The 19,232-nt window shown below is 35.5% G+C and overlaps 1 protein-coding gene across 2 annotated transcripts in view; it reads right to left on the reverse strand.

Moving 5' to 3' along the window:
• Positions 1 to 19,232, reverse strand: part of LOC113496317 (arfGAP with SH3 domain, ANK repeat and PH domain-containing protein) — a 41,360-nt gene that overhangs the window by 13,893 nt on the left and 8,235 nt on the right. For both annotated transcript variants that reach the window (XM_026875477.1, XM_026875476.1), the window contains exons 2-4: positions 13,555 to 13,627; positions 9,686 to 9,834; positions 1,493 to 1,747 (exon numbers count right to left, since the gene is read on the reverse strand). In XM_026875477.1, coding sequence (XP_026731278.1) covers positions 1,493 to 1,747; positions 9,686 to 9,834; positions 13,555 to 13,627 — 477 coding nt within the window. The remainder of the gene's footprint in view (positions 1 to 1,492; positions 1,748 to 9,685; positions 9,835 to 13,554; positions 13,628 to 19,232) is intronic.

A 19,232-nucleotide genomic window follows, 5' to 3' on the forward strand; every position in this document is an offset into this window, starting at 1 on the left:
GGACCAGCGAGAGGTTACGTAAAATATGGCTGACTAGAACTGCGAAATGTTTGTGGCTCAAACATTTGTGTCGACAAGTTTCTACAGTCATAATAGGGCAGTAATAGGAATTTAATTAAGCAGGCAATACAGTTATATTATGATCATAAAGCACTGTAATTCCCCATCCCCATTACGTAAGGTTATTTAACTTAAGTTGCGGAAAATCCATAAACGCTGTAGACAAAGAAGTTGAAGGAGGGTCTTTGGCCGGTCGTGGGTTTGGAAGGACTGATATAATAAAGAGAGCCTGTTGACCTTTGTTCATAAAAATGTACACAAAAATCCTCAGAGCAGACCACTTGTTAAATCAATATTCCAAGTCAGAATTTCACTAAAGTCTTCGTAACAAAGCGCCTTCATTTGTTACTGGCTGTTCGCCCCAAAGCGATTATTTACAAAGAATAACGAGCAGGCGTTTGTGTACTGGCGTAATATGAGTATAAAATTACTTATTGAAGTGGCCAGTGACCAACAGGTCCGAGCCCACGGGGCGTGTGAAATGAAGCCACAAATTGCTCACCAGCAATTATTAATTATCCACCTTTTGGCTTAGTTGGGCTCCCGGCCAAATGCCAGTTGGTATTAGCCACAGAATTCGTGGAAGGCGAAACGAATATCATAACAAAGTATAACAAAAACTGAATATTATTTATGGCAAGCAGTTATGTGGTTTCGTATTTAACAAAGCACAAGTGATATTTCTAGTTATATAGATATTTCTGACAAAGAGAACAGGCAGAAGTCAAACTAGGGCTAAAGCGTAACGAAACATTCCCTTGAGTTGGAACCTTGAACGCTTAGAAGTTTCACATACTTGTGGATAGCCTAAAGTTCTCTTAACGTTCGCACATATTTAGTAGTAATATGTAAAAGGAAGTGTTTCCATTTAATAAACTTGCCATCATTACGATAACTATCGTATATCCGTCTAATACCAATGAAACATCTTATTTACTGCAAATACGTTGAAACTAAGCTTTAGAATCCATTTTAGTTGAAGACAATGATCATAAAGTTTAACATAGATTAGCATCGGAATGTCCTGAAATTGTTCTAAGATGGACTTATTTGCATAAATGTGTTCGTATTTAGTAATAAAACTAGGAGAACGGAATCATAAAAGGCAAGGTTTATTACTGCTAATAAACAGTAAAAGATCTTTTCTATTTTTAACCTAAGTATTGGCAGCGAAGAATCAACTGTACGTAGGACGCGAATTAGAAAACAGAGGAGAAGAATTTAATAGTTCTTGTTTTAACAGTATAGCGGAGAAATCTCTAAGACGCAATGAAACTGCCACATAAAATAAATAAAGGGAAGATTATTGTAAACAAATTGTGAGTTTTATTTCTACTTAAAGCCCGTAAAGTCTAAATACTTTTCGATTTGTTTTAAAGTTAACAGTATTGTGGGGTTTTATATATAGTGTGTTAACAAGTTTTAAACTCACCTCACACATTTGCAACTGAAACAATCTCCTTTCCTTTTCCATTTCATCGGCTATTTCAGCAGGAGTCACTTCACTTCGTATGAGACCAGCTTCTTTGGCCTGCGATTTCTTTTCTTTCTCAATTTTCAGGTACTTTGACTCGTAGTCTTTGGAGGCTTTGTCAAAAGGCCTTTTAAGGTCACCCTTAACACCTCGGAGGTCACCCTTCAGAAGACTATCCACAGGAAACATGACGATGTTGTTTATATTTTGCATCTGAAACAAGATACGCGATTAAAATATAAACAATCATTATTTAAACGTTAATTAGTTATTGGTTGTTGAAATTCTAGTAAAATATATGTGACATAGGCAAGATTATATCTCGAGTACAGCTCTAAAATTGCACAAAAACATCAATTACTATAAATTTTGTGTTATATTTGCCAGAGTTGCTTCACCTGCTTCGTTTTGACAGGCAAACATTAAAGGTTGCAAATACATCGCCCGAATAGGCGCCAAACGTCGTGTCGCGAACTGAATAGCGATGCCAGGTTGAGAAACCTAATGTGCATTTAGGTATGAGTAAGCATCGTTGGCAAAAGTGTATTGAACGTAAACCTTGACCTGAATGCACGACGTAATACTTAAACCTATCAATACATTAATTATCAAAATACGGGCAAGTGAAGTCGTGGATACGTTGAAGGTTCTGTAAAAATACGCTAATAGGAAGAAATAATCAAATTTCTAACTGAACTAAACTTCTTACAGCGTTGCTTAACCTAGATGCGAATATTTGTTTTAGTAGCGACATAAGTGATAACGTATGTAGTACATTATGTGAAACTTTCAAATGTCTAGCTGTAACCGTTCTTAAAATTTAGCCTTATGCAAAACTAACAGACAACCATCAGGGTCTTAGTAATAAGGTTCCGTTTGCCTTCGGGTACGGATCCTTAGAAACTGTAATTATACACAGTGAAGATCAATTAAATGTATTGTGAGATGAGAACAAAACGGAGTGTATCATGCATCATTAAGAACGTCAGTAACGATAATGGGTTTAACAGATAGAGTAATTAAACAGTTAAAAACAAAAGCTAACACGCTACACGCTATTTATTGCCTCCATTCAAAGAGGGTCGATTATGGAATCATTGAAGTGAATGCATCTGTCAGGCGAGACTGGGAAGGGACAAAAGGGTTGAAGTACATAATGAAACCCTTCCTGAACATTGTTGTTGGCCATTCAAAGTTCCGCTAATTAAGTCACAAGCAAATTGCCGACAAGTTTGCATCAAAATTGCAAGGTTAGGTGACTATGAGACTGTTTAAGACAATATCAGTATTTAGTTCAGTTCCAAACGCGATTAGTCAATCAATATTAGACGTTCGTAATGGTAATTGCTTGTGTAACAGTAACAGAAATACCTTGTTTAACTGCTCATTTTAAATCCGACAAGTTATTGATGTATTTAATTATGTTTTTAAAGTGGTTTTGTTATTCAAAGTTGAGTTACTATTGCTACACACGCAGTACCTACCCACCCGATGAGGCAAAAAGTGTAATAGTAAGCAAAGCTATGATAATATGATGCAATGAGTGTAAAAAACGAACAGTTTAGCTGTAAACTATGATGTATTATGTACGACATATTATGACGCAACAGTATGTAGAAATATTCCAATAAAACAAAGTTAATGCGTATGTTGAGTGTCGTTTATTTAATACAAACCCATTTCAAGTTATGATAGTGAATAGTATGTATCGAGTTTTCGGTTTTATGCTAGTAATATTTTGTGTACGCAGAAAAGGGTGATAGCACGAGAACCGAATACTGCGATAAATTCTACAAGGTTAATCAAATCAATGAATTTGTAGCATGGTCGGGCGCAATCCCGATAAGTTCAGGGCTTTGAGCATAATGTAATCCGCGATACGCGGCACGTCACAAGCACGCTTTATTAGTCGCGAAACACTCGTTTTGAGTGCAAAATTAAATTACCGTCCTATAAAATGACTTGGTTGCAAGATAAAGTTAAAAGAGCAAGGAACTACGGACAACGATACAGAGTTTATTTAGACACTTTGCAATATATAGAAGGAAAGTTACAAACGTTTACAAATCGTAATATTGCAGTAAAACATAAATATTCATAACTGAAGTGATTATTGATTATTGACAAATAGATAAAAAGCGAGGATGTCGAACTGCATATAATTTTAATCTATACACGGAAAGCGATAAGATAAGCAATGGACTATGATGAATTTACGTTATGTAATTCGCTATTATTTATCGATATTTCCAGCTATTGTTTATAATTAATGACAGTCACTGAAAACTCAAGTACAAAATGGGTGCAGATTGTGCAGAGCGTAGTTTTTGCCCCTTACATGAAACGTTAAGTAACAATGATCATTGTTTCATTGAGAGCACGTGCGATCTGTACGCTTAAGTATATTGTATGGTAATTTTAAGTCGCACGGTAAAACATCGGTAACGTAAATTGTTACTTAAATAAAGCTCGTGGTGTACTTGTTTTTCCTTAATGAATTATATAACAATTAGGTTAAGAAAGAGTTAACCACTTGGTTTGCTTTTATGTTTAAAAATTAGGTACTAAAAACCTGTGTTGAACAACAATAACGATTACCAAATCAAATATACAGTAAATTATGTCAATGGTTTATTTATTTCCCTTAGCTTACTTACCTTTTTTAAATACCCAAACCAACGGATTTTAAGTCAAAATGCGGGACCAATCGTTTCAATTTAGTGTGTTGCTACATAGAAAAACAGCATTTGTCTACTTTACTAAAATCAAAGATTGGGTTATTTATTTCTACAAAAATTAAAAGATGATCCAGTCTTACACCCTACCTTCCACACTCACACTGTTTAGAGCAATAACGTGTATCTGTATACTTTAAACTTAAAAGCTATTTACTTTTATTTGAAGCTCTAGATAAGCCATCGAGCTTGTGCGATTACGGAAAACTTTTAAACATAATGTTCTCTGGGAAAGTACAAGGAATTTCTTACCTAGATAGTCTTTTATAAAGCTAAAACTTTTGTGTTGGAATCGCTTCAAGTAAAAGGGACTCTTATTTATAAACAACTTAGAGAGGACTGTTGTCGACACTCAAAGCACTTTCATGATTTATTATTTACGTAAGTAAAAGGTATTTTCTTTACATTTGTATACACAAGAAACACCTACCTACCCCGATATCCGGAAATTTTAGAAAATTCAGTTCTTTTTTTTAAGTTTCAAGATTTCATGAAGATTAATTTAACGAAGTAAAATTAAGGAAAATAATGAATTTAAGTACTCGTTAATTTACGGAAAAACAAGGTGGATTAAAAGCCTTGAATAAAGGTTCGCAAATATATTAAATATTAAAAGGATCTCCGCTGGTTTTGCTCATCAAATATTAAAGCACTGTGCATACAAAAATACAAATTAGGAAATTACCATTTTCGGCGAGAAATGGTCAATTTTCATAAATTAACTGTACATAATTTTGCACCAGATACAAATTATAATTATAAGGCAAAGCTTGTTATTAGAATTAGCTGTGTATTTTTGATATATTCATAATCTTATTTTTGTGTTTCCGTACCTTAATGTATACGAACATTCATTTCAGGACTGGGAAATGTCAATTCATGTTCCGAATGGTCCGTTCGCGTCAATCAATTGAACTTCAACGTGGCAATCAATCATATCAATGGAATTCAGATAAATACAATATGCGTCAGCTTGACCGATTCAAAACGAAATTCGTACGTTGTTTGATACGAATTGAGTCAGACATTACACAAGTAACATTTAAGTAAAGACCGCAATATACATGAGAATAAATGTACAGGAAATTATTATGTCAGTGTAAGCTATATTAATGTCGGTTATTTTACCCAGTGATTATTCAAGATAAACACCATAACTTGAGCGAGTTCAGTCATACATATGATTACTGTATAACAAAGACAATTCGGAGTGGCAAACGAAGCGAAGAGCAAGAATTACTTCATGCGAAACGCGACAAGTTGTCGAGTCATCGGTGAATAATACCGAACAAGTATCACCTTGGGCTGATGCAGTTTCAAATAACCTATAAAAACATCATGAAAAAATAAGAACGAGAAATATAATCTTGGTAATTGTAGCTATGTAAGAACAATCGACAAGGCTTCACAATATTGTTTGAAGCCATATAGGATTATATGTGATGCGTGTAATATGTAACAAGCTCTTGCCCTGTCTGAACAAACATGACATTCATTTAACCTGCTTAGTAAATACAATTGACATATTCGATTTTGCCGATATCTCTCGATAAACCTCGATTTAAACATGTAATAAAATACGTAGTCTGCAAATTGTTACGAAGAATCCCTTAACCCTCTTAATATTCACGAATACAATGAATAATAAGAAACGGAGACCTTTCCAATCTTATTTCCTTTATAAAGGTCTGTAACCTTTGAGAAAGGCGTCTCAGTTTTAGAAATATATTCAAATGTATTTGGGGCGGAAATATTCACAGGTTTTTGCCCGTCTATTTGGCTTAACGAATAAAGACTAGGACTTTATTACTTGGATACCATAAATAAGATTTTGTATGTGATTTTTTATACGTTACCGAAATATAATATTACGTTGCAAATAATCAGGGAGCTTAGGAAGGACAAAGGAGCAACATGTCAAGGACAGGTCGAGGATTCTGCGCAGTACAGATTTGAGAGACCGGCACGTTTCACGAGACTGCAGAAATGGAGCGAGGCTACCTCCTAGTTTTGAACTATAATTGTTCTTTTAATAATGATTAAGGGATTAGGACGATGTTTATTCAACTTTGGAATTGTAAATATTATGTCTTAACTATCTATTTTAAAATACGATGCATAATGGAAATTACTTATGCGTACATTAACAAGAATTGATCTTTGCAGAAACATTTGAAGACATTTCGCTTTTTTTAAGCACACAACCACGCAGATTCCACAGTTAACACGCAAAAACCATAATTGCGACATACTCGTAAAACAAACAGGTTTTTTATGGAAATTAGGATTGGTTAGCAATGATTTCCGCGCCCTTTTTAGGTTAGTGGTTGGAACTAATGCAAATAAGCCTATTAGTACAGCAATTACGATCACGAAGCAAAACAGTTCGTTTCACAAAACAGGATTTAGTTTACGATGCAATATTAACTCGTACTGGGTAGCAACATGAGCCAGGGTTCTATCACCACCTGTTGTGGAAGCGAGATACCGCTCTACAGTGTATGGTATTCTGTCCGCTTACACGACTGCATTAATATTACTTTAAGACGTAGCGGTGGGTTCCCAGGTCGCGTCATCACCCTGACCCATTTACAAGTAAATCTGCCGTGCGCCTACGCATCGGTATCAACGTCAACTGCCAGGTATCGCTTGCTCCAAACAATTTAATGGCCTCATATTCTAAGAAGGACGATACATTCAAATGTATCAAGATCTAATTACACTAAACTATTTAGATTATGTGTAATGTAAGCACATAAGTATGTTCTGAGTAACAGATTTTTCCAGTAAATCATTATTTGGAAATTGTCGAAGTGATTTCAACGTAGTATCTTATGATTATCATGAACTTTTCTAATTTTGAAGAAAAAAATAAATGGGGACTACCGATAATACCAACTACACATTTTTTTCTTGAAGTAATGACTCAGAAAAAAAGGTGTGACCAGTTAAGGCTTGTTATATGTGTACTTAAAAACTCTGCTCAGCTGACAATGTATTTATGTGACGACGAGGTGGACAGGTTATCCAATATATTGAAGGCCGCAACATCAATTACAGGAGCGCATTGATTAACATCACGTGATAATAGTTTGAATACAATGCTCTATTACCGAGATGATAACGATGATCAATTAATTTTATACGCTACGTTCATTATACGGGATTAACCTGAATGACATCATGAACCTCATTAGATTTAAAACTCTAAGAACAGTCAGCTTCAATAGAAAATAGTGTGAATTTTATGATCAGAAAAGAAATTGTTTACGAGTACGCAATATAAATTCTTAGAAGTTAAATACATTGCTATTACTTTAGCGACAAAGCAATGAAGAAAACGGTAATAAATCAGTAATAAAAGTGTCGTTTTTCAATTAGTTTTGAGTTATGACGGGTCCATTCCATCCGATGCCGTTTATATTTGATTCGGCAGATCGTTTCCTCTTCACAGCGAGATGTTCGCGAGACATCCGCCGCAGGCTCCCTCAATAGTATAATTTCCGCTTGCTGTTGCGACGGCTTCTCATTACATTGAGATTGAGGGCTGATAAACAACTTGATACTTTTGTAAGAGTTCAATCGTTGTGTTGCTTCAGAATACTGTTTATTGTTTTCGTGATAAGTACTATTTTACTAAATGACTCTTCAAATTTCACAAGAGTCATATTTTTTTTCATTGAGACAAGCCCTCCGTTCCTGCTTCATCAATCAATAATTATAACCAACTAAAACTATCCAGAAAAGCTCGATGTGTCTCAATATAATTATATACATATGTATAATCTTAACAACTTTAGTATTCAAAACTATTTACTAGTTTATCAAATAATAATAACTGCTCGTCAATGTCGTACAAGTTGGTAAGTAATCACATTTTCTCATTTTAGATTAAATGTCTACTACACAACCGCAAGCAAAGTATCTTAGAACCACGTATGTGCCGTCATCGTCAAAGTTGATCATTTGAACGATATTGCGGTTTGTTTTCTAACATCTTGATAACCTGTTCCTCTACGTAAAATTTGTAGTGAAAGCTATAACTGTTGTCATCACTTTCACTGCAAGGATAATGCCTTATTTAGTGAAGTTTAGTTATTAGGATTCCGTATCCAAATGGTAAAACGGGGCCCTTAAATTAAGACTCCCCTGTATGTGTGCCTGTTTCTCGGCGCGATAGGTAGACCCTTGCAATTTTCACAAGCGATGTTTCTGTTTACTTTATAACACATATTGAGGCTAAGCAACGATAGTTACGGGTCATGATAAGATGGGTAATTTTTCTGCAGATACTTTTTTCTTCAGCCTATTTGTGCAGAACTCTGAGTTTTGCGAGTCCGATTCGCACTTGGACGTTTTTTTATTAATATAATAAGGTTGTTCGGTCGCTATGTAAAACGATTCGGCTCGTAAATATGTATTATGTCGGTCGATGGTCGTATTACTTACCGTTTCGTGCAAACACCCCAGAACTAGGACATTGTATTCTAGTGAACTGCAATCGTTTGCGGCATAATTTTAATATTTAATGTGTTTAACTAAGCCATTTCTATGGATTATTTTAGATTTGAACCTTTTCATTATCACTATCGATGCAATTATTAAATACTTTGAATGAACTGACTATAAAATACACTAAGAGCGTTAAATATGCGCATTCTTTAAAGCCAGTTCTTCATTTTAAAAAGAAAGTTAATTCATAAAGGCAACCTAATATTTGACCTGGATTTGTTATAAAACCACTTGTGAAATATTGTTATGGAAAGTGGAACGACATCATTTTATATCAATCAATTCGTAAGTGGACTGACGAAAATGGACCCGTGTTTACTTTCCTACTAATAATATTACAATAAGGAAGTTCTTTGTTATTGTATCAATTTTCTCATATTTTTGCAGGCATCGTAAACTGTTATTTGCGTGGAAAGGGAAGCTACTTTCCGACGTCTTTCTGGCTTCTGCAGTTACACGCTTCGACGCGTTTTACGATGTTTGGGGGAAGAGACGAGGAAGCGTACTCATTACCTGGAAACCCTATCATTTCCCAACTATGTAGGGGTCGGTTTAAATTCTAACGGGATTCAGCTAAGTACTAGTGTTTTACAAGGAGCCTATCTGTCTTCCTCAACCGAGTTACCTGACCAACACGATACATTTCAGTCAGACTTTCTAGCTTCTGACTACCTCTAACGACTGTCAAAGATATCTGAATAACAGCCGAGAACCACAATCCGCCTGCCTTCTCTGCCTTCCGAAACACTCTCGTTATGACAAAATGTTCCGGACCGGCCGACCGTATCAAGCATAACATGTGATAGATCACCTTGTGCAGGTATAGCTTAGCCACGAGCGCTTCCTACGAGCTACCTGGAAACTATAAGCATATGTATTACAATATTTGATGGTAAGTACTTACTAGTGTTTTCATGAGAGCAGACAGTTCTTTAGTGACAACAGCGAACTTGAAGAAAGCAGCGCCGATGTCTGGCTCCGAGTCTTTGCTAAGCGCGTTCCCGCCGAGCCGCTCCAGTGCTCGGGAGAGATACATCTCGTTGTCCACGTGTGCTGAATAAAAAGAAAAAACAATAAGATCAAAAATGCCTCTCCTGTCTGTGTCTACTAAACATACGTGCATGCAAAATGTTTCCTAGACGAGATCTTTTGAATGGCGCGGTCAACAAGTTATGTTATGTTATTTCTCACATCTCACATAGAGCCAAGTATCTAACTACATATCCTAAGTTTATGAGCCCAAAATCTTCATGGACTTTCTCGGCCATGGGAAAGGCGAGAAGGTATGCGGGACTCTTACCGGCTAAAACCACCGGAGTGCTTCACCCTTCAGTTGTACTTGAGACCAATCTTCAAGCCCTGACTTAACTCAACATTTTAGTTAAAACACGTGGAATAGCAGCAATTTTGCTGCGAACCGATGAAACGATCAAAAATTTGATATCAAGACGACCTTGTAGTTATTATTCTCTGATGATACTTATATCAAGTCCTGATTGATGCAAGTGGTAATACAAAAAATGCGTTCGTAACAACAAAAGTTGCGAATTTCCTAGACAGCTAAAATATCACACCAGCCCCATTTCGTATTTAATGTCCCAAATAAAATCGAAGCGATAAAATTTAAACGACCGATATACCTAATTAATAGCACAGAGCCAGGGCAGGGGCTTTCTTGAATTGAAAATTCTGTTTTACAAAGTTTCTAGGTTGTTCGACAAAGACTCGTTTTATCTTCCTTGAGCCGTCGGACATTTAATTAGTTTCCCGATTGGATTTACTCGCTGCTGTAAAGAGGAGCACTAGTTAAGTTAGCTCTACTCTAGCAAGTATAGATGCAATAAGTGCTACAGTATTTAATTGCGAGTTTTATTTGTTCTTAGAACCTTTAAACTTTATAGTAGTTATGCTTAGCTTTAGCTCCAAGAACGAACGTGAATGAGATACATTTCAGAGAATGTATGATATTTAATATTAGCTGTCAATGACTTAATGGCTGGCAACAGTCGTTCATATACGTTCTGCAAATGACCGGGCTTGCGGAATTGGAATGTTACACCCGTTCGTGCGCTTAGTTTGAAAATAAACATACAAAATAAGGTGGTGAACCACTGAGTCTGAGAGATCCGTGTCGCGGCCCACATTTGCCTAGCTCAATCCCGCCGACGCTTTTTGAATATTAAATGGCAATACACAAACCTCACGCCATTCAATTTCTCCGTCAAGCTCTTCTTTAACCTTCCACTTAGTATGGGTTATTCATAGCCTGCGGCCGAGTTTTCATCAAACTGGTTGCCTAAATTGTCAATAATAAGGGACTTTTAACAAACGAAAGTGATGCGTGACTTGCAGTTATAAAAAGTAGAACAAATTAAAGGTTATCGGTACAGGTTTCTTACATTTGTAATTATTTTCTCTAAATCAAAAGCAACGAAATGCATAGACATCTGAATAAAACGTTTCAATGAACACAGTAAAGTAAGCAATAATATGCTGACCTAAACACTAACAAAGCCGGTGAACAGTTGGAAAAGTTCCAAGAATGCGTCATTCCATTATAGTTAGCCTGTACCTATTACGACCAATAGATTCGAAATACAGCACAGCCAATAAAAAGAGTTATATTTCTAAGAAACAATGTAAACATTGCGAGCCAATCTTCCCTAAACTGCATCATTGTATATGAATGTTTGTCGCTGATTGGTTCTTTTTGCAAGCGAGCGCGTGCTCGCGGGGCGCACGGCCTTGCCAGCTGCGCCTGCGCGCAATCCGAACTCGCACGACCAGTTCCGAGCGTTTGGCTTCACGCAGCCTGCGGCACCGCGCCGTTTAATACAACCACAATAAACAAACCCTAGCACGCGATGGAATTGCAACAAACCTGTACTTACATCTTAAGAAAAAATAAAAACTTCTACATATTTATAAACGCGGCACCTTGTCAAGAATAAAGTAGACTAGTACTTAAATGTAGTAGTAATCTAGTACTTCAGCCTAGACACTTGCATAATTTGAAAATTTATCATATATTTTGACATCGTTACATTGAGTACGTTCTTAAGATTTATCTTATCATACTGCTTACACTAGTATAAATAATAAAACAATAGCACATCGAATGTTATGGTAATATTGCAGCAGCGAAACAGCCGCGTGCGTTATGTATCTATAACATAAATCACGGCTCTCAAAACGTATTCGTACAATCAGGGACGGAGGGCAGGTGCGAGGTGTTCCCCCCGTGATATATCTCAGATCCGGAACAATAATCTAATATATCTAGTTATACTGTGACCAGCGAAACCAGACATTTGACCCACTTTCCTTGACAAGTCGCACATGAAGGGAAATTCATTCGTGACCAGCGACTGCGACTCGAATCGGTTTATATTTCAAGTTACCTATATTTACTCAGATGCAGAAACTATACTTGAATAGGAGATAAAGAGTACCTTTTTTATATTTCTATGAACTGAAGTGTAAACAACCTTTCATTTCGTATAAAGAGAATGATTGTAAAACTGTTCTTTTAAAAACTTGTATTCTTCGTTGAGCTGCAAATTGCTCGGATTATTAAAATACTGCAGTTAACTGAGTATATAGGTACTTTAGTAAAAGTATGAATGGATTTATTATAAAATAATACTAATGAAATGTATTGTTTGTTTAGTTGTAGTAAGTGAATGGTTGTGTTTACAAATAATGCATTTATGTCTGTCCACAAACACTATTTGTTGCGATATTTGGGTCATTCTAGTTCAGCGGGTTGAACGGCCTTTCGTCCTAGCAAGCCGGTTCTGTGCTCAAGCTAGGCTATGTATTCACAGTAGGTAACTATACCCTATAAGTGTGTAGATAATACTAGATAGCTAGCTTTTCATTAAAATTCCTTTCGATTTTCTCGCACGAGAAAATAGCAACAGCAAAATAAGGAAAAAAGTATTACCTATGTCAACCTTTTCTTCTTTAGCATAATAAAATTATGAAAAGGAATGCAGGAAAAACAAAAATTTTGAATAAGGAAGCTTCAAAGATCCTGTGGGTTTTTTTACAGCTTACAATAGAATATTAAATTCGTCCCTTTAAATGTCCATGCTGAGCAAAAGCTCTTCCCATAAAAAAGATTAAGCGAGCATTGTTAAAAGACAAAAGAATATCTATGAAATATAGAATTAAGTCTAAATATATTACTCCGTTTATGCACCGCCAGCGAGTTGCAGTCTCGAGTATCAGAATGGAGTTTATTTTTAAAGTTACCGAACATGCATCGGATATCTTGTCTATTCTAGTCTCATCTATTCATACCATATACTTCCTCCACTCTATTTTTAATAGTTTCGAGCTCGTGTCGCCTTTAAAATGCGCTACTAGAGTTAGGAATACAAATAAAGCCATCAGAAAGCAAACTGTCCGTATGCCATCTGTCCTCCGTCAAAAAAAGTCGTTTTCGGAAATACTAAAACGGAATATATATTTTTTTTGTAAATGTATATTAGTGATATAATTGTCTGTCTATAATTTATCTATAATATGCTAGTCTATAATATATTTTACTGTCTAAAATTTTATCGGCGTATTTCTTGATTAATCTTTTTTTATGGGAAAAAGCTTTTGCAAGGGCTAAAATAATTTCGGTCTTTCTTTCATTCCGCAAAGATGCAAAATTCGTACCCATTCGGAGCTGTAGACGAATTTTAATATGCTGTAGAAAGTTTCATATGTTCGGAAAGGGGGACGAAGTTTGTTTATTTAGGTGTTCAGATTGAGACTCACCATTTCCAGAGTTATGAATTGCCTTTATTGCTTTTTTCAATTTCGTTAGGCCATCTCGGTCGAAATCCAACGTCTGTAACAAGATAAAACATACATTACATTATATACGAATTGTATGATGTTTATAAAACGTTTGAACAATCATTCTCTTGTAGTCGCTGTCTACATCGGAGCGTTTGAAAGTCAAATCATAATATTTTTCGGTAGAGCTGTTCGTTATGTTGCGACATTGAATTCGCTCAAATCTTTTTTACGGGGACAAGCTGTCACTGGTATAAATACTCGTTTACAATGGGAGCCACGAGCCATTCAACTCGGTTTGGGAGCCCATCGAACATCTGTCGCCCCAGCCGGCGATTAATCAATGGTTCCCCCTGAATTAAGCAATCGGGCCGCACCAAAATAAAACTTGCAGTGAATCGACACTGCAACTTGACTTCTGTTTTTTGCTTCAAGTGCTCACTGGTTCAACGAACATTTTTAATTAAAGCTGATGCACCATGATAAAGTATAGGCGTACTACTTCATTAAGTGTCAACGACCTGAACGTTAAAATCGGTGATATCGAAATAAGTTCAAAATTTCTTTATGAATCAAAACTTGTCACTAATTCAAATTATGTACATATTGCTAAATGTCCGTATGGATTGAGGAGCCACTTTCGATTTAAAAAGGAAGCTCGCCCCCTTATTTAGTAGGAAAGTAAATAATTTTGTAGACCGAATTCTGAAATTTGTAGTATAATATGTCTAAAGTTATGTAACTGTGAATGTGGCTCCTCAATCCAAACATCTGAATTGAGGAGCCACCTGAAACACGGAAAGTATTCCATGTATATTTTTGAAAATTTTGTATCATTTAGTAGCAATTGTGTATAGTGTCTACTAAAAATTTGAGCCCAGTACTGTTTATATTCAAGAATATACAATACTTTTAATGTGGCTCCTCGATCTATACACAAGAGCATGAATTGCCATGAAAGTTATTGGTCAATTTATATTCCACTCTAAAGACATTTAGTAGTAAGTGTGTTCGAATTTGTAGTATATGGACAAAGTAGTAGACTGAGCGAATTTAATAAATAAATGCATTTCATTTGGCTCCTCAATCGTGACGTCTGCTTAATAAATAATTGACTGTACCTACCTGAGATCAAAACGGAATAAAATACCAGAGACACTAACATTTAGTATAAACGGTCTACTAAATACATATGCACAGATCAACATTGTATATGTTCGGTATCTGAAAAACAAATCACTTCTAAATATTCCTTACGAATTCGCTATTTAGGGTGACCATGTTATATGAATTAAACTAGGATGATTCATTTTTGAAATTTAATTTTTCGACAATATTCGGTACAAAGATTCTTCATAGGTTTAGGATATTTAGTATCTAGTCAATTTCGACATAAGTTAAAGAATGAATTAATATTGGTTGGTCGGTGCTTTTATGAATTTTACAGTGGGAATCATAGTCATCATAACAAAACATCTCATCATTCGCTGGGTAGTGACATTTATAGTGACCCATTCCAGCTTCGCTAATCGCAGGGATAAATTCTATAACGCCTATTAAAGTATATGAGCTACTTGAAATCATCATAGTTTCTGGTACCTCGTTTACTCTAAACCTCGTAGAAACATTTAGTTCAAATGACACTGTTTTTGATACAGTATATTTACACACTGTTTGGTGGTTACAAGATGTGCAAACGTTATTTTCTTCTACAATACAAATTGCATCTTCTAAACTTTGGATTCCAAAAACATACCGAATATTGTCGAAAAATTTAATTTCAAAAATGAATCATCCTAGTTTAATTCATATAACATGGTCACCCTAAATAGCGAATTCGTAAGGAATATTTAGAAGTGATTTGTTTTTCAGATACCGAACATATACAATGTTGATCTGTGCATATGTATTTAGTAGACCGTTTATACTAAATGTTAGTGTCTCTGGTATTTTATTCCGTTTTGATCCCAGGTAGGTACAGTCAATTATTTATTATGCAGACGTCACGATTGAGGAGCCAAATGAAATGCATTTATTTATTAAATTCGCTCAGTCTACTACTTTGTCCATATACTACAAATTCGAACACACTTACTACTAAATGTCTTTAGAGTGGAATATAAATTGACCAATAACTTTCATGGCAATTCATGCTCTTGTGTATAGATCGAGGAGCCACATTAAAAGTATTGTATATTCTTGAATATAAACAGTACTGGGCTCAAATTTTTAGTAGACACTATACACAATTGCTACTAAATGATACAAAATTTTCAAAAATATACATGGAATACTTTCCGTGTTTCAGGTGGCTCCTCAATTCAGATGTTTGGATTGAGGAGCCACATTCACAGTTACATAACTTTAGACATATTATACTACAAATTTCAGAATTCGGTCTACAAAATTATTTACTTTCCTACTAAATAAGGGGGCGAGCTTCCTTTTTAAATCGAAAGTGGCTCCTCAATCCATACGGACATATTGCTAAAGCTGACAAACAACGATCGTCCTATGATATAACGGCATATAATTATTTTAATTACTACGCTACACCTTGAGGACAGGGTATTAATGAAAAGAACGATCAAAATAAGTTATTAGGGATTATGACGTATAATAATTGGAACTAATGTTAATAATTGAATATATTATTGTCTCGAAACAAAAAAATACATGATGACAAAGGGTTATGTTCCTGATTGTACTAATTAGAACAAGTTAATGAAGTGGCAACAATTTGTAGTGTAACGGATCCCGTCAACCCTCGTCTTTAGTTATTATAGCATTTAATGTGGTGTGACGAAGTAAGCCAAGCCACACATACGTTTGAAAATCGAAAAACAAGAGAAACTGCGCATAAGACACGTAGTTTACAAACAAAGCTCTTGTTTAAGCTAGCAAGAGTTCCGAATTATTTTACAAATTATAATTGAAATATTTTGTAAGAGATTTTTACAACAAATGTGCTTTTACAGTATAATCTGCAGACGCAACGATGTCCACTTATCTTTAGAAACGTCCGAAGCATGGCTACCTACCTTACTTACATAATCCGTATTTGTTCAAACATAAGTAGATAAGTATAAGATAAGGCAACAACAATGGGAATATTCGCTTTCTTGCTCGTGACCAACGACGCATGAAATATTGCGTAAACCACGTCATCAGACGCACCAAACAATTGTAAGTCACCGTAAGCTCCATTACGATAATAATGAATAATAAATAGTATCTTTAAATGCATTGACATATAATCTACTGATAGCAATTTCATCAAATTGCGTCATTTGTTGATACTTTCAAATCTTTCTTTGTAGTGAACACATTTATAGTGTTGCTAACCTAAGGCACCTGCAGTATAACTCACTAGATAATATCTTAAACGGCAGTGATGCATGTGTGTATCACGACTCAGTATTCATGTATGCAGACATTTTAAACTACATACAGTTGTTGTTAACCGCTTACACCTGCGTCCATTACATTAACCTACTTCATGTACAAAACAATTACCTACATACAACAAATGCGGAAAATATTTCAGACATAAACGCCAATAGACTCCGTGACCCAAGTCATTCAACGAAACACAAATTAAGTATACGTAGGTAAACCATTAACCCAAGATTAACCCACGTAAATAACCGTGTATCGAAGGAAACGGAACGGCCTTGTTAGTCAGGCATCACCGGCCTTATAGTTGCGTTTAGAACGGTACATCAGATTTAATCCCATACGCTTACGACATTTACCAATATGTTTAGCATACAAAAACATTGAAGCAGAATAGAGGCAAGCCACGATCACAATAGGAATATTATACGGCCGTCGACGTTCCCTTTGTTCTGTCGCTTGCGATCGAACTATCACCTCGTCCCGGTAACTACGTCTTAAAGAGGATTTTGCTGAAATAGGTCACACGTCTTCGATATATATTCTGTCTACGAGGCATAGGTGCGGTCAGTGGTCTTCACGAGTTTCTCGTTAGCATTTCTCATATCAATTTGTGTCTCTCTATGATTGCTTTTGATGACGAGAGCAATTACGATTGTAATGGTTTATTACAAGCTTGGTAAATGGGAACATAATCAATATGTGTTGTCATTGTGTATTCTTAATACCTCAGTTGATAACTAATTGATTACCTAAGTGAATTAAATTGTCATAGGAAATATTAATCACTAACGCTGTTTCAAAGATTTTTTAAAATACGCATAATTATTTAATCAAAAGTAAATGGTTGCCACGAAGCTACTTTAATCAAAAATATATATATAAAACATCTTCAGAGAACTGTTATATGATTACTTGTCGCTTCAACACAAAGCGTAGGTTTTCAGCTTATAACAGATCTCAGGTTTGTGACTCAACTGTGTTGTTACCTAATTTAATTAACTTTGTATCCACTTATGCGTCATTTACGGATGTTTATTTAGTATTCGTAAAGGAATACCGTAATAATAAAATTTTGTTATTACAACAATCAATGTTCATCAATTTGAGCGTTTATCTCCATATTTTATTAGTCCAAAATCATTGGAACATCGCAATTAAAGGTATAAAGCATAATAATATGGAGAAAGGGAACTTGTTAGAATATTCCGCTGCAAAATGTTCGTATATGGTAAGTAGGTTCGTACAGCGAAAGCGGTTGACCTTGTGTATTTATCTTCCAACCGGCTCCGAACGATCGCAATGGCTCTCCAAAATTATGCAGACTTTGTGTCTAGAAAACGATCCAACTTGTAGTGCCAAATGTTTCATTTTTGATCCCGATGAACACAATTCTCTAGGATTATTTAACAAGGATAAGAAAATGGTCAAAAGCAACAAAAATAAAGTCAAAATAATTCTCAAATGATACTAAAAAGCTACACTTCTATATTTTTACTGTACTCAGAAGGGCATTTGTCCCAAACACAGTTACGTGCGAGTTCCAAAGATCTGCCCGGAATATAAACTTTCTCTTGCAGAGTATGCATACGGGACTTCATGATTCTAATACTGGCTTCTCCGCCTTTCATATTACCAATTTTCTTGCTCAACATCTTTATTTTTATAATGGGGCAAGCCTGCCACACATGCCCATAACTACTCATAAAAGCCTAAACTAAGGACAATCGCCAAATAATTTAAGCTCGGTGTGAAAGAAGGAAATGATTGACTGTCTTGGAAACCGCGACGAAATTAATAAAAAAGAGTAACGAATAAGACACTGCATCCATGCGGGAGACAAAAAAGACTAAAAACCCTTTTACAACATCTCAAATTCTCATTGATGACAAGATCAGTACTAAACCAAGTTGAGTAAGTGGAACTTGACCGATTGTTTATTATTTTAGGCGTCGTCAGGAAGTGAAGAACATTTTATCGCTTCAACTCAGTATGTATTGAGATCCTGTTTATGCTACCTGATAACCATAACATGAGCAAAGCTTTAAATGTGTTAGTTTAGCCAGGGATGTTTGTTTGTAAACACATTACATTTGATTCGAATTAACACATTAACTCGTCGCTAACTACTTAAGTTTCATTAGGGCATGATAAACTCATTAGTTTATGTACAATCGTATTGTTATTTTTAGTTATTACGTACGTTAGGCAGAGTACTGAATTGCTTTCTTTTCGAATAAATCAGAAAGTCTTATTAGCAC

Source organism: Trichoplusia ni, chromosome 8, assembly GCF_003590095.1.
Source record: "Trichoplusia ni isolate ovarian cell line Hi5 chromosome 8, tn1, whole genome shotgun sequence".
NCBI lineage: Eukaryota > Metazoa > Arthropoda > Insecta > Lepidoptera > Noctuidae > Trichoplusia > Trichoplusia ni.